Source organism: Oncorhynchus gorbuscha, linkage group LG19 (genome assembly GCF_021184085.1).
Source record: "Oncorhynchus gorbuscha isolate QuinsamMale2020 ecotype Even-year linkage group LG19, OgorEven_v1.0, whole genome shotgun sequence".
NCBI classification, from domain to species: domain Eukaryota; kingdom Metazoa; phylum Chordata; class Actinopteri; order Salmoniformes; family Salmonidae; genus Oncorhynchus; species Oncorhynchus gorbuscha.
In genome coordinates this window covers 18512271-18539722 of record NC_060191.1, presented here as the reverse complement: position 1 = coordinate 18539722, position 27452 = coordinate 18512271, and the positions used below count along the sequence as shown (strand labels likewise).

At 42.5% G+C, this 27452-nt stretch overlaps 1 protein-coding gene across 1 annotated transcript in view; it reads right to left on the bottom strand.

Moving 5' to 3' along the window:
- Positions 1 to 512: 512 nt before the first annotated feature.
- Positions 513 to 27452, bottom strand: part of bms1 (BMS1 ribosome biogenesis factor) — a 28326-nt gene continuing 1386 nt past the window's right edge. The window contains exons 2-23 of the mRNA XM_046314966.1: positions 22552 to 22743; positions 22207 to 22397; positions 21861 to 21940; positions 21316 to 21504; positions 20002 to 20144; positions 19489 to 19610; positions 19008 to 19201; positions 18202 to 18356; positions 17672 to 17784; positions 17169 to 17621; positions 16563 to 16664; positions 16175 to 16329; positions 15781 to 15862; positions 15178 to 15452; positions 13115 to 13303; positions 10553 to 10733; positions 10115 to 10173; positions 7440 to 7562; positions 6090 to 6237; positions 4572 to 4747; positions 3046 to 3207; positions 513 to 2508 (exon numbers count right to left, since the gene is read on the bottom strand). Coding sequence (XP_046170922.1) covers positions 2281 to 2508; positions 3046 to 3207; positions 4572 to 4747; positions 6090 to 6237; positions 7440 to 7562; positions 10115 to 10173; positions 10553 to 10733; positions 13115 to 13303; positions 15178 to 15452; positions 15781 to 15862; positions 16175 to 16329; positions 16563 to 16664; positions 17169 to 17621; positions 17672 to 17784; positions 18202 to 18356; positions 19008 to 19201; positions 19489 to 19610; positions 20002 to 20144; positions 21316 to 21504; positions 21861 to 21940; positions 22207 to 22397; positions 22552 to 22733 — 3702 coding nt within the window. The 5' untranslated portion in view covers positions 22734 to 22743 and the 3' untranslated portion in view covers positions 513 to 2280. The remainder of the gene's footprint in view (positions 2509 to 3045; positions 3208 to 4571; positions 4748 to 6089; positions 6238 to 7439; positions 7563 to 10114; positions 10174 to 10552; positions 10734 to 13114; positions 13304 to 15177; positions 15453 to 15780; positions 15863 to 16174; positions 16330 to 16562; positions 16665 to 17168; positions 17622 to 17671; positions 17785 to 18201; positions 18357 to 19007; positions 19202 to 19488; positions 19611 to 20001; positions 20145 to 21315; positions 21505 to 21860; positions 21941 to 22206; positions 22398 to 22551; positions 22744 to 27452) is intronic.

Below are 27452 nucleotides of genomic sequence, written 5' to 3'. Positions count from 1 at the left end.
GATTCGTGTAAGCCACTATAGAGAGAGAAATTATACCACACACTTTCCCTCTTTCTCAATACAGTGGATACAACTGGGTATGCCAGGTGTACTCTGTCTGAAAGAGACCCTTTGTTGGCAGAATTGATATCATGTTCTGCTGGCACATTGTCGAACAGATGTCCACAGGCAGAAAGTGTATAATGTGCAGTGTAGCCCAAAGATATTGCTTTTGTTGAACTTAACACGTGTGTTTCTGAGTGGGATTTGATTTTTTTTTACTCAGGATATTTTTGCACACATGTAGGCTTGTGCACTTGATCAATGTTATAGAGGCCACTATAACAGAGTAAAAATAGAATGGCTATTTCGTTCTATTTCTACTTTAAAGATGTTTTTTCACAAGTGCAATATTTGTGTGTGTGTGGTCACAAGCGTTCTATTATAAAGGCTGTCATGGCTAACTGCAAAATGTGTGGGTTTTTTCTTTCTCAATTCCTGAGTGTCATTTGCTGTAAAGTCTAAGCAACAAATAACATTGGATTGATTTATTAACATTTTTTAGCTGTGAGTTAGGTTCACATTAAACACTTTATTTTACAGACTGATCATATTCTTTGTTGTTCAATTAGTTTAAACCTGCATTTCCCCCTAGCAGGATTCTTTTTTGTTCACTGCAAAGGAAAAAAAAAGCGTCACCTTTTTGGTCCCTCACTAGGTTGCATCCCTGCATAAAACCTAGTGATCAAACAAGGAAATGGTTCCAATCGCTTTTCCACCATTCATTTTTCTCCATGGGGGTTTTAGAAAATCATATGGGCCGTGTTTCGTGTCGGCTTACCCTGGCGTGACATTTTGATAACCATGTGAAATCTCTCTAGTCTAGGACAAGGTGGCCTTTATCAATATATTTGCCTGTATTTAACCCACCAAAATTAAATGCTAATATAGCCATCATAAAAAACTACAAATGCCACGATGATCTGAACGAGACTGCCGAATAGAGGCAAAGGTAAGAATCTCTGGATTAACTCTGTTAGCAAAATTGAGTAATAAATAAATGTCTTTAAAATTGACACTTCTGTGAGCTGTCTTGCACCAGTTTTAAATTGACACAATACCTGTTAGCAAAGGTGTCAGAGATGACGTGCAGGATCTTTTAGGGATTTGTAGTCTGGCATGATGTCTAATTAGCATTTTAAAATCAGTGTAAAAAGAGGCGAATATATTGATGTCTCCTTGCATGAGAGATTACCACGGTTATCAAAACGTCCCACCAAGGTAAGTCTACACGGAACACAGCCCTTATCTGAAGTGTTTCTAAAATTCCCCTATGGGAAAAATGAATGGTGGAAAAGCAATTACCATTACCCTGTTTGACCACTAGGGTATTATGACACCTCCGCTGTGGGGCTCTAGCGTCTGTCAGCCACAATGGTGCTGCCCATGCTATCGCCATTTTAAAGTACTACATTTTTCTTCATTGGCTGATTGTTCCCAACTCAGGCATCCCACTCAGTTGACTCCTTTAAAATGGTGGAAGTCCACAATGGCAATGTGCATGATGAGTTCTCTCTGACAATAGGCACAACTTCAAAGTTACTGAAATACCATGTGCTTCCACTTATCAGTGCATGTGTAACAACCTAGCCATTATGAAACTTCTACTCAATCAAAATTATTATAGAATTACACTTACTTTAAAGTTCTTTTAGAGTTAAGGCACTCGCATACTATTTTTGTAATTTATTTTTTATTAAAACACCATGCAAGATTGAAGCTAGACAAGTGATCAAGATATGACTAATATACAGTTCTTTCTAGTTCCTCTATCGAACCACTCTTAATGAGGCGCCAATAACTGGGGTTGAAAAACCACATTACACAACCAGGCTACAGAAGCTGAAGGATGTTCATCCATTCCTTGCATTTACACTGTCTCCTACCCCAATACTGCAGAACATCTGGGTGAAGATTCCCCTAGGTACAGATCTAGGATAAGCTTCCCCTCCCCCAATCATTCCTTCATACTGGATGCAGAGACATACACATCGTATCCATGAATGAGTTTCTGACTATAGGGAAGTAGACAAAGGGCTTCATTGCCAAAATCCCAAACTATCCCTTTGACCATTAACAGCGAAATGCTAAACTGACCCAAGATCAGCATCTAGGGGCAATTTCACCCTACTCCACTGCAGCCCAACAGATTATGCTTAAACAGAGAATTATTTCATTCCATTGGCAGGCCGAAACACTGGTTATTACACTGGTCTTTAAGAAGTCATATTGAATTACAAATCAGTCATCAAGCGGCGCCCCTTTTAGACTGGACCTCTGACTCTTCTTCTCCTTCTGGCCCATCATACGGTAAAGCTTCTTCTTTGCCTCCTTCTGCCTCTTGAGCTTGTCCTCCTCCGCCTTGTCCCGCTGCCGCAGGAAGCCCTTGTGCTTAGCATGCTGCGCCGTGTGCGCTTTCTTGCTCTTGTAGTTGTGCACTGCGCTCAGTGCATTGAGCAGCGCCGCCACCTGGTGGACAAGAGAGGGCACATGCTCAGATTTAAAATGCAGTGTCATTCGTGTGTGTGTGTGTGTGTGTGTGTGTGTGTGTGTGTGTGTGTGTGTGTGTGTGTGTGTGTGTGTGTGTGTGTGTGTGTGTGTGTGTGTGTGTGTGTGTGTCAGAGGCAGTCATTGAAGCCACAAACGTTCAAGGCTGATCACAGGACTGCAGGGTACAGTGAATGAAAAAAATGAGTCTTCGTGGTCCATCTTACTGTATAAAAAATTATATGATGGGGGCGACAGTGTAGTTTTTTTTGTTACAGCCCAGCTTATATCATGTTACCACTTAGTCTTAAATCTAGACCACCATTTGTTGAATCAAATGTGTTACTGCTGGGCTAGAACACAAGTCTGCACCTTGGCCAGCCTGATTTCTTATAAAATAAGGTGGTGATATGCTTTCACAGCATATTAGTACATCAGAGAAAGAAAATGAGCAATTCTGACAATCATCACAGAATCCAATGAGATTTTTCCTTATTGTTTCCGTTAGGAGACCTTTACCTTCCTCTCGTGGGGCTCCCGTATGACAGCGGGCCTCTGGAGGTCCTTGGGCGTCTTGCCCTTGGGCTGGTCCTGTTTGGGCTTGCTCTTGAAGGGCAATGCCTTCTGCAGCTCCCTGGGGATGTGCAGCTTGTTGAAGTGGCGCTGCGCTCGCACCACCGGCTGCCAAGAGGGGAGAAAGGGTCAAGGGTTAGGTCAGAGGTTAAGAATCCAACCAGGCCAATAGTCTGGCTTCAGCAGATACCTTTTCATACCACAGACGCTGTGAGACATTGGAGCTGAGAACAGATGTGAAATGGTGCCAGAGAAGATGGAGCGTTAACGTGGTGAAATCAGATTTAGATTTAACTTTACTGTCCACACAATGTGGAAAGTTGCCTTTGGTTTTGGACAACAGACATTAAATGCTGGGCGCTAGTTAGAGATATGTTTATTCTGATGTGCGAGCAAGAAAAACGTGTAATATTGGTCACCATGGATGTCACGGTGACATGCGTTGGGAAGCATGACGACAAGCCTGAGCGAATGACCAGTGCACCGGTATTGTATCGAGGTGCCTGCCAACCAGAGGTGCTTCCCACTGGGCAGCTGTATCACGGTGTTGCTGGTGTTCGCTAACGTTGACAAATATTTTGCACCAACTTTTTTTTATTCCAAGTAGGATAGCAGCCTTTATGAGAAATAACTTCTATTGGTAACCACCTGGATGTCACCACGTGATACAGTCTACTCAGTGGGGAGAGCATGCATGGCAAGCAGGTGTTTCACAACACCAGGACAGTGTCCTTCACCCCCGCCTGCCGAGCACAGCTTTCCCACAGATCCTTTAATCTTACAGCGAGGGAAGTAGTCAGGCCAATATATCAAGGTGACAGCTAAAGCACAAGTAAAAGTGGTTGCTTAGTTGTCGTGATTTTTCACCGAAAATAGGTAGGATATGTATCCAAAAAGTATTACAAAAGTAAATTAATCCTGAACACTTTCCCAACGCTGGCCACTACAATGTGTAGCGGCTCAAATGATGTGTGTAGCGCACCAACGCCCTGGACAGGAGCTAGTGATAGGGTATAGCTCTGGTCCAGGGTGTTAATGCACTGCACACATGCCATCTGAGATGCAAAAACACTATCTGAGACACACACGCATGACTTTTGAGATTCGCCTTCAGTACGCAGCTGGGTGGTTCTCGGATTGGCAGGAAGTAGGAAATGCCCTCATAAATGAATCTGTGTGGTGTTATGTTTAGCTATGCACCATTTTTATTTATCAAATGCTTAATTAAGGTTACGTTATTCACCCAAAATACCTAAAATGACTAATAAACACACCTCTTTTGTGAACAATAAACAGCTGATAGTCTAACTGCCTCCATATTTAATAAATTGAGCTTTATTAAAAGATCAGGTCACACTTTATTTGGACAGTCCCCTATAGATGATCTACAGATGGTCAAACTGTGGATATGCAACTGCTTGCTAGGTATACGGTTAGGTTTAGCAGCAGAACAGTGAGTGGACATTCCTTACCTTGTACAGTGAGTCTGTGTTGGGCTTGTTGCGGACTCCCAGGTCGTGTTTGAGCTGGCCCACTGTCCTCATGCCCGACCAACTGTCCTTCTGGCCCGCTGGCATCAGCAGGGAGGTCACAGGGTTGTAGAGCTGAGGGACCGACACCGGGTACCAGGAGCGCAGGAACACAATGTCTACACACACACACACACACGCGTAATTAATAACATTATGGCTGACCCCAATTATTTGACTGGTCGATTGTTTGGCCGATAGGCGGTTGGTTGACAAATATTTTTTTCCGTCGAACAGTAGCAAATATACATTTCTCAGTGAACTAATCCAATGATTAAACACTGTTTGCAGAGCGCACAACCTATACTACACTTGTGAGAAACAGGTTTGGATTTATTAAATTTATGAGTTTTGTCAATTTAGTTACTGTCTTTTGTTTGGAGCACTCCTGTCAATGTTGAGTAATGTTTACGCATAGAAGTAGGCGTATTGGCGACCTGGCCTGATCGCAAATGTTGACATATAAACGTGCCCATTTCGGGATCTGATAGAATTTCTGATTGGCTTAACGCACCATCACTAATGAGCTGTGGAGCTTCTCAAACCAATATTTATTTTTATCAGGATATTTTCTACCTGCAGGCTGCAAGGTTTTTATTTGTTGGCTTTATAGGCTATTTTTACATAGTTGGCAATGGTAGAAGTTACTTTTTAGGTTAATCATTTTAATTTGGATAGACATTATTATAAATAAAATGAAACTGTTGCACGAAAATGTACATATGAAAACCATAACTGGCACGCGATCAGTAGAAATGGTAAGATAAATTTGCATTCCACACATTTTCTAATAGCCCATTACCAGCAACTTCAGATGCATAATGGCAGAATCTTCAGGTTATCTTGATCTCTGGCTCCCTCGAGTCATGAGTCTTATTTAATCAAGCAGTGAGCTTGAAGCATCAGACAAGCTCAATGCATATATAGTTGATTTGATTAAAAACACATAGTGTCTTATATATGGAAAAACACACATTCTCAAAAAATTTCACCAATTGATTGGTCGAAAGAACAGAAGCCTTTCGGTCAACCAGTATTTTTTTTAGTAGGGGACGGCCCTAAATAACATACCAGGAGCACAGCTAACCAATATCTACAAAACACACAATTCAATATCTACACACAAGAGTAATGAACAACATGTAACATGAGCACAGGGACGCAATATGTAAACACACCCAGAAGTACTAGATAAGAATATAAAGGCAGTATTCCGTGTAAATGACTGTGACGTCCATAGAAGCTTCCATGAAATGTGCAACCAAAACAGTAGGAGCAACCTGCTGCAGGCAATACATTAATTTGTCAAATTGTATAAATCCTATTACTCCTGGAATTTTCACCATATTACTATCACTTATCCAAGCCTTCAGATCTCCACAAGCACATAGAGGGTAGGGTGAGGAGGCTACGGGTTGTTTTTGGGACTATGAAATGCTCTAGACTGCACCAGTTGCTCACCACTCATCAGCAGCCTGTCTTCGAACGTGGCTCTGTAGGCTCCCGCCGGCGTTGACAAGGCCTTCTTAATTTGACCTCTGACCCCACTGACTGTTCGGATGGAGCCCCCTTCAAATTTCGCCACCTCGAGCACGGTGTTGAACATCCCCTGGGAACAAAACAAAGGTGTAAAGCTCACGTTTTTCTTAATTTTTTGGGGTGGACCTGAGTCTCATTCATACACAGAGTAGTAGGGCTGATCTGACTTTATATATTCACAACTTCTAAGGACATATACATAAGGTTGACATACCAAATTACATGGCCCCATGTTCATCGGTTCAGTTCTTATCACACCAGGGCTATGAGGGCCATCTAGTGGTGTAGCGTGGACGACTTTGAATGCAGCAACTAATCATTCTCAAATTCATTAGAGGCTAATTCATTGAGTCTATAGATTGGTTAGCTGACAACGTCAGGGGCAGAAGTCTGAGTTGTGATTCTGGATGGCCAGATAGCTACCAACAATGACAAGAAACTGCCATGTGGGGAATCGTAAGTGACTCGTTTCAGCTAGTTTCATCTTGTTCTTGATACCATGTATTTTTTGAGGTGTTTAGACTGATTTAAAGTCAATACTAATATGGCTAAAATGTACTAGCTAGCTAACCAACAACTGTAACAATGTTTTTGAGATACTAAACATTGGAGAAGAAATAGGTTCACATGTTGTCGACAATCTAATCCAACCCAGTCTGTTTTGTCCCATAGCAACGCATGTGTCGGTTTTGTTGCTAAACAACCAACCCGTCTATATACCACATTGAGATTAAATGTATTTGGCTAAACTTCCGACTTCAACTGTACATACTTTGGTGTTATTTGGATTTATGGTTCATGAGAATACGTTTTTCCAAAATGTCCAAGATGGAGGGAAATCTATCACACTAAGTGAGTGATTACAACAGCCCCCCCCCCTATAGGTCAAATAGTGCCATTATTTTTGACCAAGTTACTCATGGCCTCTAGTTTGTGTGCCAAAAAATAAATTTAAAAAATCTAGTGATTTTAACATGTCAAGAAAAAAAATAGGTTTCCCTTTGCTGTGAACCATTAATTTTATATTAATATATTCATAAAGCATTATGTACACACAGTTGGTCCATAATTTCCACAAGCATTTCAATACACTCGCATTAACATTTGCTAACCATGTGTATGTGACAAATAAAATATGATTTGATTGTGTTAGATCATTTCTCTTATTCTGTTCTTCAACAGATTAACAAATGCCTCAAATGTCTACCACAAAAAGTAAATATATTGTAGCTGAAATATGGTATGTCAGTAGTGCTATGAGGTGCATCCTACCTTGATGAATGATGTGTTCTTGTAGATCTTGTATGGGTAGCCAATCAGCTTGAGCTTTTTGACTATGGTCACAGATTTGTCCAGGTCAAGGACGACTCCTGTAGCTGCGATGCGGAAACTGGTCTGCAAGAGAGAGTGGAAAACTTCAACAAAGATACTACTAGAAGTAACCCATACTGTGTACTGGTGCATGGTATGTTACTCCTGACAAAAGAAGATGAGACACCTTTGGTGTAACAGGTGTACATATTGCACTAATAATGACAAATTAATACAAATATCCAGTTCACCATTTACCGGGTATTTACATAATATGGTAACATTTTAAAGAGGAGCTGACCTCAAAAAACAACTTCTTTGGTTGAAGATATTGCATCAATATGAGTCGTAAACAATTGTACTAGTTGCAAAATTCACTAAAAGATGTAAGTGGTAAAAAGTCAATATCTTCCAAAACTGAGATTTGCGGCTGGCAGCACCCAAGTAATTATTGATTTGGAGCACGGCAACATGCGATTGTAGCAGTAGAATTAACCTACAGCACAGCTGCACACTATCCAATCATAGCAGCAGAATCAACCTACTGCACAGCTGCACGCTATCCAATCATAGCAGCAGAATCAACCTACTGCACAGCTGCACGCTATCCAATCATAGCAGCAGAATCAACCTACTGCACAGCTGCACGCTATCCAATCATAGCAGCAGAATCAACCTACTGCACAGCTGCACGCTATCCAATCATAGCAGCAGAATCAACCTACAGCACAGCTGCACGCTATCCAATCATAGCAGCAGAATCAACCTAAAGCCCGCTCTTTTCTTTAGACAGCAGAGTTGACCAATTGAGGCATTAGCACACAGTGTCTCGGAATGGGACATGCAGTGCCTTCAGAAAGTATTCATACCCCTTGACTTATTCCACATTTTGTTGTGTTACAGCCTGAATTCATAATGGATTAAATAGATTTCCCCCCCTCACCCATCCACACACAATACCCCATAATGAAAGTGAAAACATTTGACATTTCTGCAAATGTATTGAAAAAGCAATACAGAAACCTCTAATTTAGTTAGATAAGTATTCATACCAGAGTCAATACTTTGTAGAAGCACCTTTGGCAGCGATTACAGCTGTGAGTCTTTCTGGGTGAATTAATCTCCCAGTGGCTGGTGGAAAACAGACTGAACATGGTTCTCTTGTAGGATTTTGCCTGTGCTTAGCTCCATTCAGTAATTATTTTTATCCGGAAATACCCCAGTACTTAGCAATGACAGGCATACAACATAGCATGATGCAGCCACCACCATGCTTGCAAATATGATGAGTGGTACTCTTGTTGTATTGTATTTAGGACAAAAAGTGAATTGTTTTGCCACATTGTTTGCAGTATTATTTAATTGCAGAGTTGCAAACAGGATGCATGTTTTGGAATATTTTTGATACTTCCTTTATTTTCACTCTGTCATTTAGGCTAGTAAATGTTGTTGATCGAGCCCCAGTTCTCATATCCCAACCATTAAACTCTATTTCAAAATCACCATTGGGCTTATGATGAAATCCCTGAGCAGTTTCCTTCCTCTCCTGCAACTGAGATAGGAAGGACACCTGTATCATTGCAGTGACTGGGTGTATTGATACACCATCCAAATTATAATTAACAACTTCGCCATACTCAAAGGGATATTTAGCGTCTGCTTTTTTTATTTTTACTAATCTACCAATCGCCATCCTTCATTGCGAAGCATTGAAAAACGTATGTTCTTTGTGGTTCAATTTGTGCTTGAAATTCACTACTTGATTGAGGTACTTTACAGATAATGTGTGGGATACAGAGATTGGTTACTCATTCAAAAATCATGTTAACCATTATTATTGAACACAGAAATGAATCCATGCAACTTGTTAAGCACATTTTTACTCCTGAACTTATTTAGGCTTGTCATAACAAATAGTTTGAATACTTGACTCAAAATATTCCACTTTGACATTATGGGGTATTGTGTGTAGATCAATGACAATCTAAATTTGATCAATTTTAAATTCAGGTTGTAACAACAAAATGTGGAAAAGGTAAAGGGGTGTGAATACTCTGAAGGCACTGTACATGTAAACAGGGCTGAAAAGTGACTGGAGGCAGGAATATATAAATACTTATGGTATTAGTAAATAGTAACTGGTAGCAGGATAAAATAGATAATAAAGGTAATGGCAATCAATAAATCAATGAACAGCATGGGGGGGGGGCAGTAGTTGTTTATCCATGTAACAGTCTTATGGCCAGGATTAGAAGCTATTTAAGAAGTCTGTTGGCCGGAGCCTTGATTCACCGGTACTGTCTGCCGGTATGTGAGAACAGTCCATGTTTTGGGTGATTGGAGTCGTTGGCAATTTTTCAGGCCTTTCTCAGACACTGCCAGGATGCATGTCCTCCCAGTGATGCGCTGGGCCTGCCGCACCACCCACTGTAGGGTCTTCCGGTCAAGGACGGTGCAGTTGCCAAACCAGACAGTGATACAACCATGGAGCAGCTGTAAAAGTTCCTAAGAATCTGAGGGGCCTTGCCAAATAGTTTCAGCCTCCTGAGGGAGAGGAGGCACTGCTATGCATTCTCCACAATTGTGCTGGTGTGAGAGGATCAAGTTAAGTCTCTGCCTGCCTCTGTGGTACTTACCTTAGTTCCTGCGACTGACTGCACAGCCAGGAAGCCAGTACCCTGAGGTGTGATGGGACCTGGGAACACAGCAGAGAAGGACAGAGTTCAACTTTATTCATTATTTTACCTATATTCTAACAGGTAAGTTAATTGAGGATCCATGTAATTCTGACCAGGGGGCCATGTCAGTTTACTGAAATAACGTAAAATGTCCAACTTCATAGAGATGTGTAGTTATATAGGCATAGTGTAACCAGATCAACGCCCTCAACATATTTTACAATTTCGCTTCTTAAGGAACCAGATAATCAAGAGCTATATCTGAATGTGCATCAAACTTAGCGATCCTTCTATGTGATACAGCCCTCTGATGAATAGTTGCAATGGAGGAAAAAGGTGCCACCTGAATCAAATAAGTAACAAATACTAAAACTACAGCCACATTACTGCTCTCACCCCAGATGGTGGCACCACAGTGCATGTGCTGCGGTGTGTACTTGAGCAGGCGGTGGCGCCCGTTGTGGTCCTCGATGTGGTACAGGGGGATGGTCTGGAAGCGACGCCAGCCCAGGGACAGGATGAGAGGGTCGCGCGTTTTCAGGATCCGGCTGTGCCATCGATGTTTCTTTAACCGCATCTGGGACAAGAGAAAGACCACCTTGAGGCACTTGGAAAAGTTCTATACAAATTACACTTATGCCATTTGTTTAGATCTTAATTTATAGGGAAAGATGCAAATAAAACATGAATAATGAATATAACGTTAAGATTTAAATAAATCAACAGATGAGTTGAACCATTTGCTTTCTGAAAAAGTATGAACTTAGGCAAGTTCAGTAAGCGTGACGAAGCATGGTTCTTGGCCCATTACTTAGACCTAGTCTGTTAAGAAGCTTAGCTGAGGGGACTTACATCTACTATTCAACAAACAAGACCTTCCATTACATTTAGTGCTCTCAAAAGGACTGCATCACCCATTGCAGGGTTGGGGTCAATTCCATTTCAATTCAGTAGATGACTTAATTAAAATGAAAGAGTTGGAAAACAAGGGAAGCTCCTGAAATGCACCCTATTCTAGGGATGGGCATTTTAAATACATTTCTTGATTCGAAAATCATGACATTTCTTTAGATATCCGGATAGTCAAAATACATGTACACCCTTTATTTCTCCTTTAAAAAAATAATAACATTGTTTCAACTTATGAACTGGCTTGCTGATGGACAGGGGCCGGTGAGTTTTACATGTGAGGGAGAGAGTAGCTATACAGACTGGCACTAGTTAGATAAACTTGTAGATTCCATAGGTCATCTATCATCCCATCTGGTAGTGACTGTATGAAATCGATGTAAAGAAGCTAGCTAAGATCGCCACATTAGTTTCAGAAAGAATTCTTACCCCTTGACTTTGTGTTTCAGTCTGAATTGAGCTCAGGTGCATCCACATTCTTTTGATCATACTTGAGATCTCACTATAACTTGGGAGTACACCCGTGGCCAATTCAATTGTTTGGACATGATTTAGAAAGAATCACACCTGTCTATATAAGGTCCCACAGTTGACAGTGTATGTCAGAGCAGAAGCTGTACCATGACGTCCAGGGAATTATCCGGAGATCTCTGAGATAGAATTGTGATGAGGCATATACAGTGCCTCTGGAAAGTATTCAGACCCTTTGACTTTTTCCAAATGTTGTTACGTTACAGCCTTATTCTAAAATAGATTTTTTTAAATACCCCCATCCCATAATGTCAAAGCGAAAATAGGTTAAAAATAGAAAACAGATAACTTATTTACATAAGTATTCAGACTGTTTGCTATGAGATTTGAAATTGAGCTCGGGTGCATCCTGTTTCTATTGATCATCTTTGAGATGTTTCTTCAACTTGATTTGAGTCCCTGTGGTAAATTCAATTGATTGGATATGATTTGGAAAGGCACACACCTGTCTATATAAGGTCCCACAGTTGACAGTGCATGTCAGAGCAAAAACCAAGCCATGGGGTCGAAGGAATTGTCTGTAGAGTTCAGAGACAGGATTGTGTCGAGGCAACCATCTCTGTAGCACTCCACCAATCAGGCCTTTATGGTAGAGTGGCCAGATGGCAGCCACTCCTCAGGAAAGGCACATGACAGCCTGCTTGGAGTTTGCCAAAAGGCACCTAAAGGAATCTTAGACCATGAGAAAGAAGATTCTCTGGTCTGATGAAACCAAGATTGAATTATTTGGCCTGAATGCCAAGCGTCACGTCTGAAGGAAACCTGGCACCATCCCTACGGTGAAGCATGGTGGTGGCAGAAACTTATGCTGATGACAGTGTGCTTTACTTGCAACCTTCCGATTACTAGTCCAACGCTCTAACCACTAGGCTACCCTGCCGCCCCAAAACATGTAGATGAGCTAAAGAAGAAACAGATTTAAAATGGTCTTCTACAGAAATAGATTGTGCCTTTCGCTTGATAGAATAAATAGTTCAGTTGACTTTCCGTCACTGTGATCTGAATCAGAAAGTGGGCTGGCCATCATTGGCAACGCAGAGAGCATTGCCTTCTGTTAATTTATAAAGCGCTCCTGCAGAAACTACCATACTACATCGCTCCTGACCTACAGAAGTACAAATACCTTACTCGCTCACAGGAATGGCTAATTCTTGAAATGACTGTTCTCATTACTGATTTAGGTAAAACCGCCTTTAGTTTTAGGTGCCACATGCATGGAACACATTTCGGAATACCCTACAATTGGACGCACCGTTGCCTTTCAGACATTTCAGGGTATTGGTAAATTACCTTTTTACAGAGGAACGCATGCATTTTCAAAATTGTATTTTTGTTTGTTTCATGCTCCCGCCTTGGATTTTTCTAAATGTCAGTAATTCCTTATTTTGCTGCATTTTTGTGAATCAGGGCTCCCTTGCAAAAGAGAGTGATATTTCAGACGCAGCCAAGGAGTTCAGTTCTTGAACACTCTACTTAAATTTAAATGGATCGGAGCCTGACGCGTTAACCCTCGCTTACCTGCAGGTAGCCTACGTTCCCCTCGCTGGCACCTAGAGCCCCGAGGATGATGGGGTAGTGGGGGTCAAAGTTGGTGACAAATTCGCAGGGCAGGGAGGGGATCTCCACACGCACATACATGCCAGGCCGGAAGCCCTCGTACTGGACCCGTGTCTCATCATCCACGTCCTCAAACTCAGCCCGGTTCAGCTAGGAAGAGGAGAAAGGTTTAGAGATTGTGGTGAAATGAAAGGCTCAGAACATGGTGTTGTCAACACCAGGGTTGTTGGTTTGAATCCCACACAGGCCACATACTGAATATACTGTGTGTCAGTGCCAAGGTTGACTGTCCTGTAAGTGGATTTAAAATTCACAATTTTGTGTTGCGTTTCAAGACGGATTTTCCCTCATTGTGCCTGATGAACACGACCCAATGTCTGATCGGAATGTCACTGACAACTTTTGTTTCCTTTTGGGCATAATAAGATGTTACCTTGACCCCGTTTGAATAATTTCAAAATGCATCCTTTCTTGTTTCTTAGATGTAAGCACAGATCTGGTGGTTGGCTAGGTGCAAGGAAGTTTACCACCCTATCGCTCACCAATCCAACCAATTCAGATCTGTGTTCACGCGCAGAGCCGTGGTTGAGTGGTAACACTCCCGCCATGTCACATACGACGCTCCCCACTGGAGACAATACCTTGCAACCAATGTTCCCTCTGTGTGAGCGTGCAGAAGAAATATGAGCGAGCGCACAGTAGCCTGAGATTGAACGTCCCTCAACTTTCTACAGTTTTCTCCTTTAGTTAACACAATCAACATTTCACTCTACTGTGGCAATTGTGATCGTATCAACGCAATATTAACCACTTTCAATGTAATATACCGAAACAAAACTACGCAAGATTTCGTATGCAAAATTAACTGTGCAAGAGATTTTCTTGCAGTAGAGCGCATTGGAGTAGGATTCTAATGCATTGACAGGCATGTCTCCGCAGTATTCTACACAGAACGGTGCGCCATAACTAATCACAGCTGTAGTAGGCCTATATGCAAATAGCTATTGCCATATGGATATGTGCCATTCACTTTCAACTGGACTGTGTTTACAGTATGAGCTTTCGAGTAGATGTGCTTGTTTTGAGATCAAAGTGAGAGCTGCATGTAGCCATGAGTGCACATTTGTTCCTATTCTTTGATAGAGTTATTAGCTCAGTTATAGCTCATTTCTAGTCAACAATGAGGGAGTGATTGCGTCCAACAAGAGCACAAAATGTGTGCATTTCTAGCCATCTTTGGAAAGCAAGTCAGGTACTGAGCTTTTTTGTGTCTAAAATGAGATTTGGTGTATTTTGAGACGGTCTTGAGTAAGTTGCCAATTGGCAGATTGTAGCATAATTTGTCTGATTCTCTGTAATAATGGTATGGGAATAATAACGAATGTGATTTTGTAAAATGGTTTCTTCCGTCAACCAACATTTTCAGTCACCTCCTTGACTAAACAAGTTAATGTCAAGCCCTGCATGTTTATATTTTTTTAAAGTCTAATGGAATGTAGGCATTGAACACCACACATTGGCTGCTACTGTAGCCTAAATGATAGCTGTTCTAGTTCCATGTTAATATGTTCTGGGATGTGTTTTTCTCCATTGTTTTTTATGGTAGGCCTACATTATGATCAAATAGCCACAGTAGCCTACTTGGCCAGTGTTAAAACCAATTTAAATCAGGTATAGCCTCAGTGTGCACAGTAAACGCATGCTGGAAGTTGCACAACATTTTCACAAAGTTCAAGTTTGTGCTCAGCAGACCTGAAATTTACACTGTGACTACATTTTTTCGGGAACTTTGCCTGCACCCTCTCTTCCCACTGTTTCTCCCACCTGTCTGTAGTCCCCACTAATTTCATAGCTGTCTAAATGAAGTGTCAAAATACCCACACAAAACATATATATTATTTGTAAAACAATCTGTGACTACATCAAGAAAGGAAAAAGGAGACATTTCTGAAGTATTCGAACAGGGCCAGACACTTCTGCCTCCTGTCATATCAAACGTTACCCATGGCCCCATAACCCCTCACCTCTGCCTGTTTTTGCATCTCCTCCTTGAGGTCGTCAAAGTAGGTGGCGTCTCCGTCGTCGTACTCTGTGTCGAAACGCTCCTTCAGACGCCGTTTCTTCTCCAGACGCTTGTTCTTCTGGGTCTCGTCGTCCACCTTCATCAGCTTCTCCTCCTCCTCCCCCTCCTCCTCATCATCATCATCACTTTCTTCCTTGGCTTGGTCCTTCTGCTTGGCAGCTTTCCCCTTGTGCACTTCCCCCGTCTCCAAGTCCTCAAATTCGCCATACAGCTCCTCTAAAAGACAAAAGAGCGAGTTAGCAAGGGGGTGATAATGAACAGTGGACTTCTGATATACCGTGCATATCCCTGATGGATTGGGGCTACTCTGTTGGAAATATGAGCCCATATCTGGAGCACATGAAAATAATTAGAATTGGGGAAGATTAATTTCAATTCCTCTCTGCTTACCATAGCAGATGTGCACACAGGAGTCAACCCCTAACAGACTTAATTTAAAATGGGACAAACTGCAGTTATAAAACACTTTTTAAAAAGGACAAGACCAAGAGAAAGTCATGAAAACAATCCCAACAGTATTGAACAATGAGCAGAAACTCCTTACCATCCTCTTTCAGCAATGTAGCAGCATCTTGATCGTCTTCCCATTTCCCTGTAACAAAACAGTCCCGTATCGAGTCCAGCATCTGAAACACAATATTTATCTCAATTACAAAAAATATAAGTTTAATTCATCTTTTGAATTGATGGAAACTAAATTGTATTGACCCCAACCCAGGTCAGAATATGAATGTATGGATGCCTCCATCCATAGCTCCTAACACCTTACTTAATGCCTTTCTTCAAACTGTTGGTCTTTCCACACTTTAAATGTCCCGTACCAAATAAGGTGTGCTAGTTCGGGGTTAAAACAAAAATGTGCAACCCTTAACCCGGTAGTAAAAGAGATGGGACAAAGGAAAGGGGCGCTACAATATGGTTTTGTAGATTTTTTTTACCTCTTCCAGGTCCCAATTGTGAGCAGCATCTGGGTCAAAACGGGAGCAGTCCACACCGTCCGCACGATGCTTCTTGCCCTTCTCGGGGCGGCTGACTCGAAACAGACCTCCCAGCTCCTCCTCATCCTCCCCCCCATCACCATCATCCTCTGCCACTGAAGGAAACAAACATAGTCAGTCAGAAATCAAGGCTAGGCACAGACGGAAGCAAATGGGACGAAATAGTCCAATAAGAAACGGCTATTTTTAATCGCTATAGTGTGCATTAATGAATACACTAGTGCTCAACAAACAAGATCCGCCATGACATTAGGATAAAAGGGAAAATGTCAGTAAAATTCATAGCAATTTTTTTATATTGTTACTGAAACCCAGGAGGATACGTTACCTGTGCCATACACCAGTTTACGCAGGTTGGGGGCAGCTCGCTGTTGCCGTAGAAACGCCTCCGACGCTTTTTGTTGCAGGCCCTCCTTCCACCGCAGTGACCCTGGGAAACATGATGTGGGTTACGGTCAAATTAATTATTGGTTCTTGTTCCATTTAGCCACTTCCCCTCCCCATCAGTGTTCACAAGGTGAAAGCAATATGGCAGACAGAAGAAGCATGTATTCTGAATGCTAAATCGACCCGTAGCTCCTAGGCACTCCTGTAAATGTAATAGGATAATCTAAATCCCTATCTAATCGTATCACAAGGCAAGAAACCTATCCAGTCCGGTCAGATCTACAAGAGTACCTAGAGCGTAAGGGCTAGGTTGGTTTTGAAATCAACAGACAACTGTAGGGGGTAAGGTGCATCCATCACAATATTGCATACACCAGTGTGTGCAGGTTTTTGTTCCAGCCCGCCACTAACACACCTGATTCAAGTATTCAACTTGGTACTCAATTCAGAACAGCATTATTGAACAAAAATCTGTGGACCCTGAAGAGGTAGTATAGACAAGGGGGAGGGGCCACAATGAAACTACGCTGAATAGACAGAATATTACCTGCACTTTCATAGCACAGCTCTCCTCCCTCCATCTCCTCATCTTCCTCTTCCATTTTGGAGGTGGCATTCGACTTCTTGCCTTCTTTGCCCGAGACATTGGTTTCGCAGTCATCTTCTATTGAATCACTCGCATCCTCCTCCTCCGAGCAATGACCAGAGTCTATCGGTTTGAGATCACCCTTTTCCACTGCACTCTCTTCTTCCCCCTCAGAATCGCTTTCCTCTCCTTCACTCTCCTGCTCTCCCTTCCCCCCTTCCTCCTCCTCACTCATTTCCAGCTCATCCTCACTGTCTGCAAAGGCAGGTACCTCCACCACTGGCTCTTTCTCCACTTTCCTTTCCTCCATCTTCTGTCTCTTCGCCGGAGGGATGGTCTTTATTCCTTGCTTCTCTTTTGGTTCAGTTTTGTTCTTTGCCTTGTTCTTCAAAACCGTTTCTTCTTCTTCTTCTTCTCTTTTGTTTCCCCCTCATCTTCCTCATCCCCCTCTTCTTCACTGCTACCCTCGCTGTCATCATCGTCATCATCATCTTCCTCTTCAGTGAAGACAGCCTTCCTCCTCTCTCTCTGCGTCTCAGGGTCCCAGACGCAGCTCTCCTGGGGTCCTGATGTCAGCCTGTAAGACATGATGGAGACCAACACAAGTCAGAGGCAAAAATGTATATCATTTTCTATATGCTTTTATTCAAGAGTCCACTTTTTATTTCATAAAAGAAGAAAAACGGCAGCCATTTCGTTTGCTATAAAGCTGAGCGATAGGACTGGAGAAATGTAGCAACTCTCACATTGCACGGACTGACAGTCCATGAGATTGACAGAACGATGAGGTTCTCTTAACAATCCGTTTATAAAACAGATTTTAACAATGATTTTAGGGCTGCGGCTCTTGACAATTAGTCTTTTACCAATTTTAACAATGAGTTTAGGGCTGTCTCTCACCTGATTCCATAGTGGCTTTCAAAAGTAGCGCATAATATATGTGATAGGGTGTCATTTGAGATTTCCAATATGTTGCTGTCTGAGCATCACTCACCCATTCTCCTCCTCCTCCTCCTCCTCCACTTCCCCGGGGGTCAGGGCAGCCGCCCCTGTGAACAGTGACACTTTGCTGGCGGCCATCTTGGCATCCAGGGTGGTGTGTGTACTGATGAGGGATTGGACCAACTCTGTGGTGGGACGGACCTCCTCCTAGTGGACACGGGACAGAAGTAACTGATTATAGGAACGTGTGCACACACACATACATATTACCGAAATCCTCTGTACATTATCGAGGTTCAGGGGAGAGGGAATTTTCAATGGCCCTTGACACTTTCGGTTTAGTACACTCATTACAACAGTCTCAAGCCATTGTATATAACAGTAGTCAATTATATTCAAGGGCACTTTCATATCACATCCATCAACTACCTGACTTTGACCAATCAAATCAAATGTATTTATATAGCCCTTCTTACATCAGCTGATATCTCAAAGTGCAATACAGAAACCCATCCTGAAACCCCAAACAGCAAGCAATGCAGGTGTAGAAGCACGGTGGCTAGGAAAAACTCCCTAGAAAGACCAAAACCTAGGTAGAAACCTAGAGAGGAACCAGGCTATAAGGGGTAGCCAGTCCTCTTCTGGCTGTGCCTGGTGGAGATTATAACAGAACATGGCCAAGATGTTCAAATGTTCATAAATGACCAGCATGGTCAAATAATAATAATCACAGTGGTTGTCGAGGGTGCAACAAGTCAGCGCCAATAAAAATACATTGTTTTTTATTTTTTGTTAAATGTTTCAAAGAATTTTCCTTTTCTGTGTCTCACTGAACATGGCCCAGGGGTTGGAACTGACCTGTTCTTGATTGACGTGGCCGCCGGGCAGATCGATGTACACTGCGTCCTTATCGTACACGACCCCCCCGACCCCTGCCATGGGAGCGTAGAGCAGCCGCTCCTTCTCGTTCAGCGCCCTCTTCTTCTGAGCTTCAGGCAGAGCACAGGGGTCTGGCAGGAAGCGGATGTCTGCCACCGCAAAGTCCCCCACACCTGCAGAGGGTGCCATCACGTGTTAGGTTTCAAACCAAATTGGCCAATGTTAAAACAATATAGCTTTCTGAATCAATGTTTTCAAAACCCCACTGTAGGAGTGAAACATTTCCCCATCGCAGTAACCACATGCTGTTTATTTGCACAATACATTGGTGAATGTGAATAGTGCATGTCAATATGTACTAGCTTTGATGCAGTATTAAATTCATCTCTTCTCCACAAGTCAGTGTTCCTAAAAAAGGGCTCAGATTCTTATTTGCTCTTAACCCAATGAGCCTACTTACCAGGGATATGGACCTGGCCTTTACTCTTCAAGTATGTCCCCCTCAGGTAACCATAGAGAGATACAGTACGATCACACTTGGGGTCCACCCTCACCATCTCGGGGTCCGTCAAATCCTCCATGCTGTGTAGATGGTGAAAGTGATCGAGGGACAGTGAAGGGGTACAGTTCAACAAGAACATTTGAAAACCGAGTGAAGATAAAAGCAGGGTAGTAGGATCCATCACTCACAGGCACACAAGTGTGCACAACACACACACACACACACACACACACACACACACACACACACACACACACACACACACACACACACACACACACACACACACACACACACACACACACACACACACACACACACCATAAACATTCTTTCTATTAGAAAACAGCTCTGTTACACACTGTTACACTCACCATTCAACAGCATGTATCATGTCACTTTCTCTACTCGGAATCTGTTCTAGCTACTTTCCTTTACAAACACATTGCTCTAAAAGGTCTGGACACTCACCGGTCGGCCACGACGTAGGGATGAGATTGCTGCCACACCAGCGGGCGGAACTTCATGACGGAGATGAAGCGGCCCAGGTTCTTGACCTCCTGGGTCTGGTACTCTCCGTACACCATACCGGACAGGTAGAAGAGTTTGGCACCCTGTGGGAACAAAGAGGGAACGTGGAACACTGTTCAGAAAAGGGACTTGTGTTGGATTAGGTTCAGAGAAAGACTGCATGTCATGTTTATGAGATTGTTAGCCTTCATAACTTTAACACATTTACAACATGCAAGCTGACAGAATGTACAACATGCAAGCTGACAGAATGTAAAAAAACTTAACGTCTTATCAAGACAAACCTAAGAAAATCACAAGTCAACTTGTCACTTCGATAGCACAAGAGAAAAGATGTGAGTTGCAGGATGTATGAAAGGGACGTGCAGGGTTGGCACAGACTGGCCAACTCTGCAAATTTACCTCCAAGGTTTATCTAGCACATCAGAAATATCTCATAACTGGCCAAGAAATGAAACATGAAATGTGCTCACTATAGATTGTATATAGTTAGTTACAGTATGGTGTTCAGATGTTGTTGCTTTTGATATTATCCATGATTTGTACTGTTTGAAAATATTTGTGAAAACCAATAAAAATACTTCACAAAAAAACCTGCCAAACCAACTCCATCATCAAGTTTGCTGACAATACAACGGTGATAGGGCTGATCACTGAGAATAACGAGAAAGCCTACAGAGAGGTGGTTAGAGCCCTGGCAGAGTGGTGCCAGGACAATAACCTCTCCCTCAACCTCAACAAAACCAAGGAGGTGATTGTAGACTACAGGACGGCTGAAGAGGTTTGGCTTGGCCCTTCAGATCCTCAGGGACCTTTACAGGTGCACCATTGAGAGCATTCTGTCTGGCTGCATCGCCGCCTGGTACGGCAACTACCCGACCAGAACCACAAGGCTCTACAGAGGGTGGTGAAGACTGCCCAGTCATGCAGGCAGCAGGACATCTACACCAGGCGGTCTCTGAGGAAGTCCAGAAGATCGCCAAGGATTCCAGCCACGGACTGCTTTCTCCGGTACCTTCCGGCAGGCAGTACCTGAGCATCAGGTCTCGGACGAACAGGTTCCGAGACAGCTTCTACCTCCAGTCCATAAGACTTTTGAGCAGCTAACCTTAAGCTGTCTACCTGCACAGACCCGTCTACCTGTACTCACCTGCATTTTAAGAGACTATTTGCACTGACTCCCTCAACTTTACACACACAATTGCTAATATGATTTATGGTGTGAAGCCAAAGATAAAATCTTTTGGTGCTGACCTGGTAGACCTCAGTCCAGAAGCGATGCTTGAGCCGCTTCTTGGTCTTGCGAAGGGCCTTGTTGTTGCGGAACGAGTCCAGGTGGGTGAGCACGCCCATGATGCGCGGGAAGCCGTGCACCTGGCAGATGTTGAGGAACTCAAAGGTCTCCATTTCAAAGCCGAAGCTGGCGTCAATGAGCATCAGCACCTGGTGGACCACAGGGATGTCAGTCTTTAGCTCACTGCTCACTGATCTATTTTTATTGTTTGGTAGGGAAATCTGGGTTCAATTAAATTGTCACAGATATTTGCACCTCAAATGGCACCCTACTTGCTATATAGTGCACTACATAGTGAATAAGATGTAATTTGGGACTCACAATAGTGTTTATGCCAACACTGCATTTTTGTAGCATGATAAAATATACTAAAAAGCCAACAATAAGGCATCAAAACAGACACTGTACATATTCCAATATCATAAGAAGTACAATTCTATCTTGTCATCAATGCCTTTAAAATTCAGACATTTTGCCTTTAATCGCCATACATAAATGAACTTACCAGGTCAGCAACCTTTGCCAAGTCAATCATTGTGTTGATGTCATTGCTACACTCAATGAAGGTAAGACGCCTCTTCTTTCCTGAAAGGAAAATGAAGATGGTGGTGCGGCGGCGTTAGCACACAAGCTAAACACAACACAATAAATGACAGCTCTGTGGTCACAGACGGTTGTATTCACTAGGAACTAAACAGAAGCAAATGTGACAAAACAGGGACTATCTTAACCTTTTCAAGAAGAAGTGCTTGTTTTCATTTTTCAGTTGCAAAGCGCTTTGCTATGGTGTGCACTAATGAATACGACCCAAATGATCTCAATACAGTAAGAAACATCCAAGCTCAGCTCACCAGAGACAATGGTCACAGGCCCGCAGATGTCCGCTAGTTTCTGCCGGGTGAAGTTTTTGATCAGGCAGCGGATGAGGGTACTCTTGCCCACCTTGGGGGGTCCTACCACCACCACCACTATCGGGGGAGGCTCTAAAGGGGTGCGGTCCACCAGGGGTATGTGATGTTTCTTGGCCTTTAGGTCCTGGGCTCTAGGAGAGGGGGAAAGAAACGTGTTTATAGTTTCCTACAATGTTGAACTGTGTCTCTCTGCACTTGTTGTTCTGCTGCCTCTACACCGCTTTTCTAAATCTCAACATCTGACCATCTGTCTGAACCACTCATGTATATATGAATGCTGCTGACCTGTGGAAGGTTTTGGCCATGCGCACTGCTGACTGGACCGCAAACGCTTTGGGGTTCCTCTTGCGCTCGTCATCTCCGGCAGGAGTTCCCAGCTGCTTCCTGGTCTTCTTCCTCTCCGCCTTGGGCCCGCTGTGCTTCTGCTGGTGCCGCTTCTGTTCCTTCTTTGGCTCCTTCCCCTCCATCTTCTCCTATCTGACAATCACACACACGTCAGAAACTGAAGCTTGGAGGATCAATTGTAGCTTTGCCTTATGCACATCCCACTTAATTAGGTGCTTCATGTAACACTCATTTAGATAGTTCCAACTACCTCCCTGTATGTGAGTGAACTACCTACAGTATGTCAAGACACTTGCCCATAATGGTTGTAGTGCATTTGCTAGTAACAGCAGGGTCACTCAACTCATGGAAATCTGAAATAAGTATCAGTAAGAGGTGATGGTGATGGCCAATATAAAAGTAACTGCAGCAACTTGGTTTATGCTACACATTGTACAAGCATTTTCCACATCTCACAACATAGATTGTAGGACCGGGACGATTTTACATATAGCAAGTTTTTAAAGGACCAAAGAGTTACCAGCTTCGTGTTTTCATTTCTGCCATGGAAATAAGATTGAGATACCGGTATCGTCCCGGTCCAAATAGCTAGTGGGTGTTATGGGAGCACCACTACCGACAAATCAACTACATGTAACCACATTATCCTAAATTGTTTTCCTAATTTGACGACCATTACATCAGTCGTCTTCGTGTTTGTATTACGACATTTACTCATCAATCAAGTGTTGAGGAGTCTCTTTTTGTACTTCCTGACTGTTAATACACTAACTGCATGTCTCGCTAGCTACCATGCAAACAGATTTAGTTTTGAGCTTATTTCAACGTAAGCCACAGTTTGTATGCCAGATAACGTGATATAACTTAATACGTTTCCATTACTGGGCATTACAGGCTGACCAAACCACGCGTGCGTCTGTGTGCACACGTTGATTTTGTTCACCCACACCAGACGTAATCATGACACGCAGGTTGAAATATCAAAACAAACTCTGAACCAATTATATACATTTGGGGACAGGTCAAAAATGTTTTCATGATTTACAGCAATTTAGATAGCTAGCTTGCTGTTGCAAGCTAATTGGTCCTGGGATATAAACATTGGGTTGTTATTTTACCTGAAATGCACAAGGTCCTCTACTCTGACAATTAACCCACAGATAAAACCCTAAAACGAATTCATTTCAGGTCATCTCTCCTCCTTCCTTCAGGCTTCTTTGGACTTTATTTGGCAGTTGGCAGCCAACTTTACGGTGCATTACCACAAAGATGAACTGAGTGTGGACCTCAGTTCCTCTTTCAATCACCCACGTGGGTATACGCTCCTAAAAACCAATGAGGAGATGGGAGAGGAGGGTTTGCAGGCGATGAGCATCACAAATACAACCAAGTTAAGTTTTAGCGCCTGGCCACGCAGACACATGTGTACATTTATCTTGCACCGCTCGCATCGTCAGCATGTTACAGGTTAGTTCAGACAAACTGTTGCCATAGATTTTAACTTACCTGTTCTTGGCGACACTTTTTTTGTTCTGATTCTGTGAAAAGAGTATCTTAGAAATGTCTGTGTCCGGTTACAAGTGGTTCTCTGAAAACCAGAGAATATTCAGAAAGATATTACATCCAAGTTTTGTATCGAGTGAGAAATGCCTCTTGCATGTGTGTACATCTTTGTTTTGCTCGCAATGTGTGATGTGCTGCCCTCTACTTCTACAAAGATGTTGGGTAGTAATGCAAGATGTCTGGCAGCTAAAATGACGAGGGAACACCTCACTCAGTGCAAAACGTGGATTTAATCTTTCTGAAAAGTCTCTGGTTTTTGTAGAACCACCTGCAGCTGGACAAAGACTTAAGATAATTTCTTGATTCGGGAAAAAAGTATCGTCCAGAAAAATTTGACTATGGCAACGTTTGTTTAAGCTAACCTGTAACGCCCAGTAATGGAAACGTATTATTAAGATATGACATCATCTGACATACAAATTGTAGACAATTGTTGCCAAGTACCTCAACTCCTCCACGTAGTTGAGAGCAGACTCCAGTTTTTTTTAATTAACCCATTGTTGCGGGCCTTTGCTGAAATTCACACATTTTAATGAAACCTTAATCAAATACAACCACTGACTGAAATACTATGAAAGGCACGCAACAGAGGACAAACATAGGTACACGGGAAGGATTTAATGTACATTTTTTAAGTATTGACGCATAGCAACAAAGGAGTCTGAGGTTCATTTCAAAAACTCTAGTCTGCTGTCAACTCTAGCCCAACCGGCGCTATTGTTCCTTTAACATCGTTTTGTCAACTACATTCAACTGGAATCTATGCAGCTATCCAGCAGATTCCGACTACTATCACGCTTGTTCACACTGAGTTGCACTGGAGTCGGAACGCCATCATGGTTAGATTTAGACACAGAGCCGGCGAGAGATGGGCTGGAAAACATACCTCAATGCAGGGATGAGATATGCAACTAACCAAGCTTCCAGCCAACCTTTTGTAAGATGTACATGTAGGATAAAACAAAATGTCAGGAAAGGCCCGATGGAAACAAATTAGTTGGTCAACTTTCCAAAGGTCAACAAAACACTACACTTTTCCTAATCAGAAAGTAGCATTAGCAAGTAGTATGGTGGTGGATTTTTTTGTTTGTTGATGGTATGCATATTTTTCCTTTTTATAATGGCTCGCCATTAAAGCTACGTAAAGGAATTTGACGCCATTGCAGCCTGAATGGAAGATGTTTTATGTATGAGCCGGTCACCTGGGAACATGACAAGTGTATAGCCGACTGCATAAATTTGTTGGACGCAGTTGAAAAACAACCTAAGAGGAATATTAGCGCCATCTGCCGGCAAGTGCCGCAAAATACCCATGATGGCCTTCTCTCTTGGTGATTGCCAATTAAATGCATTACATTTTTACTTTCATTTGGTGCTTGTGAGCACAGAAACTAGGAGCGATCATAAGCTTTTAGTCAAACTAAACATTTATCATTATTCATGGTACTTAAATGGAATTTCTGTGAACTACACCAGCCCAGGGAATTCTTCCATTAGACAGCCGAAAATTAAACAGAGCGTAAATTATCAGAAGTCCTCAACATGTTGTCAAAACATTTGTCTAATGTAGGGTTTCTTAAACTATGGGTTGGGACCCAAACTGGGCCCTGGGCATGTGAGAGGTGGGCCGTGAGTTATCAGAATACATCTATCAATCACCCACAATTTCTTCTTAATTCGGGTCGTTGGATGACGATTTGGGTCCTGGGAGAATGGTCCATTTCTCTTTTGGGTCACAAGCTAATAAACAAGTTTAAGAACCCCTGGTAATGGGTACAGTACTTTGGACATCATAGAGAGTTTATTGTGTGTATTTGTTGATGAGCATTGTTGTCATTAGACGATATGAAAATGGTCATGTTTCAGTTTGATGGTATAGGGTCTAGGGTTTTTCCTGTTCACATCCCTGTCACATGATCAGGAAAATCTCCTGGCCCTAGTTATGAAGTGTTTTAAAGTTAAAAGTAACAGTGGTTATGCTTATCATGGTGTGGAAACTGCAGAAGTACGCTTTTCCCTCAACAGGGGGAGATGTGGCTCTGTCAGGTTAGAGTACCTTACACTGTCAATTACATCTGCAACATACTGAGAGAACAGACCACCCTAAAGTCTCTCAGCTCCTGAGGTGACAGACAATGAAAAAGAGCAGTCAGGTAGACAGGATATATAGCCTACTGCTTAACTGTAGCCTACTGGATATAATAGGACTTGACATACTACATGGTTCCACTAACAGAACTATGGAAGTTCACTTCCATACAAAGGCTATACTGGATGTCTCCAAGTATGCATGATTCCCATGTCACAGGCATAGTAGAATGACACGCCACTATAGTAAAGAGTTCAGTATGGTTTAACAAAACAGTGGCCGTTCACCGCCATAGAAAGGTTAGGCCTATACATTGAGCATGTATTAACATGTCTTATAGTACAAGTTCTTTATAGATCACTGACTGTTTGTTCCATGCAGGAACACGTCTGCGGTACAATAACAGTAGCTTATTGTCGTATGAAGTTTGATAGAGAACAACAAAACAACGTCAAAACAGAACCAGAGACCAATATATATTTTAACACTAAAATAGGAATAGCAAAGATTTCATGTCTGCAGCCCAGGAAACGGGTCGACACCCACTGCCGGGCAGAGAGTACTACACCGTAGCACCGAGAGCAACGTCACTGATGGGCACAGCCACTAGGAATCGCTACTGAGATCCCATGCCTGGGTTCAGAGACATCTTACATCTGCAGCAATTACAGATTCTCCTGCTTTCTGTATATGCTTCTTCTAGTCGGGCTACATGTACCCGTGCAAGCATAGAGGTGAGTAGAGAAGAGGAAAAGAGAGCAGGATAGAGGGAGTATAAGTAAAGGGAGGGAGAGGGAGATGTGAGAAGAGAGGAGAAGAGATGAGGATAGAGGGAATAGGTGAACAAAGGAGGGAGGGAGATCTGTGAGAAGAGGAGCTTTTAGGTCATGTAATTATCGTATTATTACACCTCAGAAAAAAATGATGCTTCACAAATCATCTATAAGCATGTCATACTCTATACATGGTGTGTAAAGTGTGACATAACCATTCCTACAAAAGGGTTAAATGCTAAAAGTAACATAACGCAATATATGTTTATAGAACATTTATAGAGTATGGCATGCTTATAGATGATTTGTTAAGTATTTATGTAGTGCTTGTGAAGCTTTTATGTATACTGTATATTAAGCCTTTAAAAGCTGTACTTTTTTTTTTTAAAATAATAGGACCTTTTGTCTATTTCCCC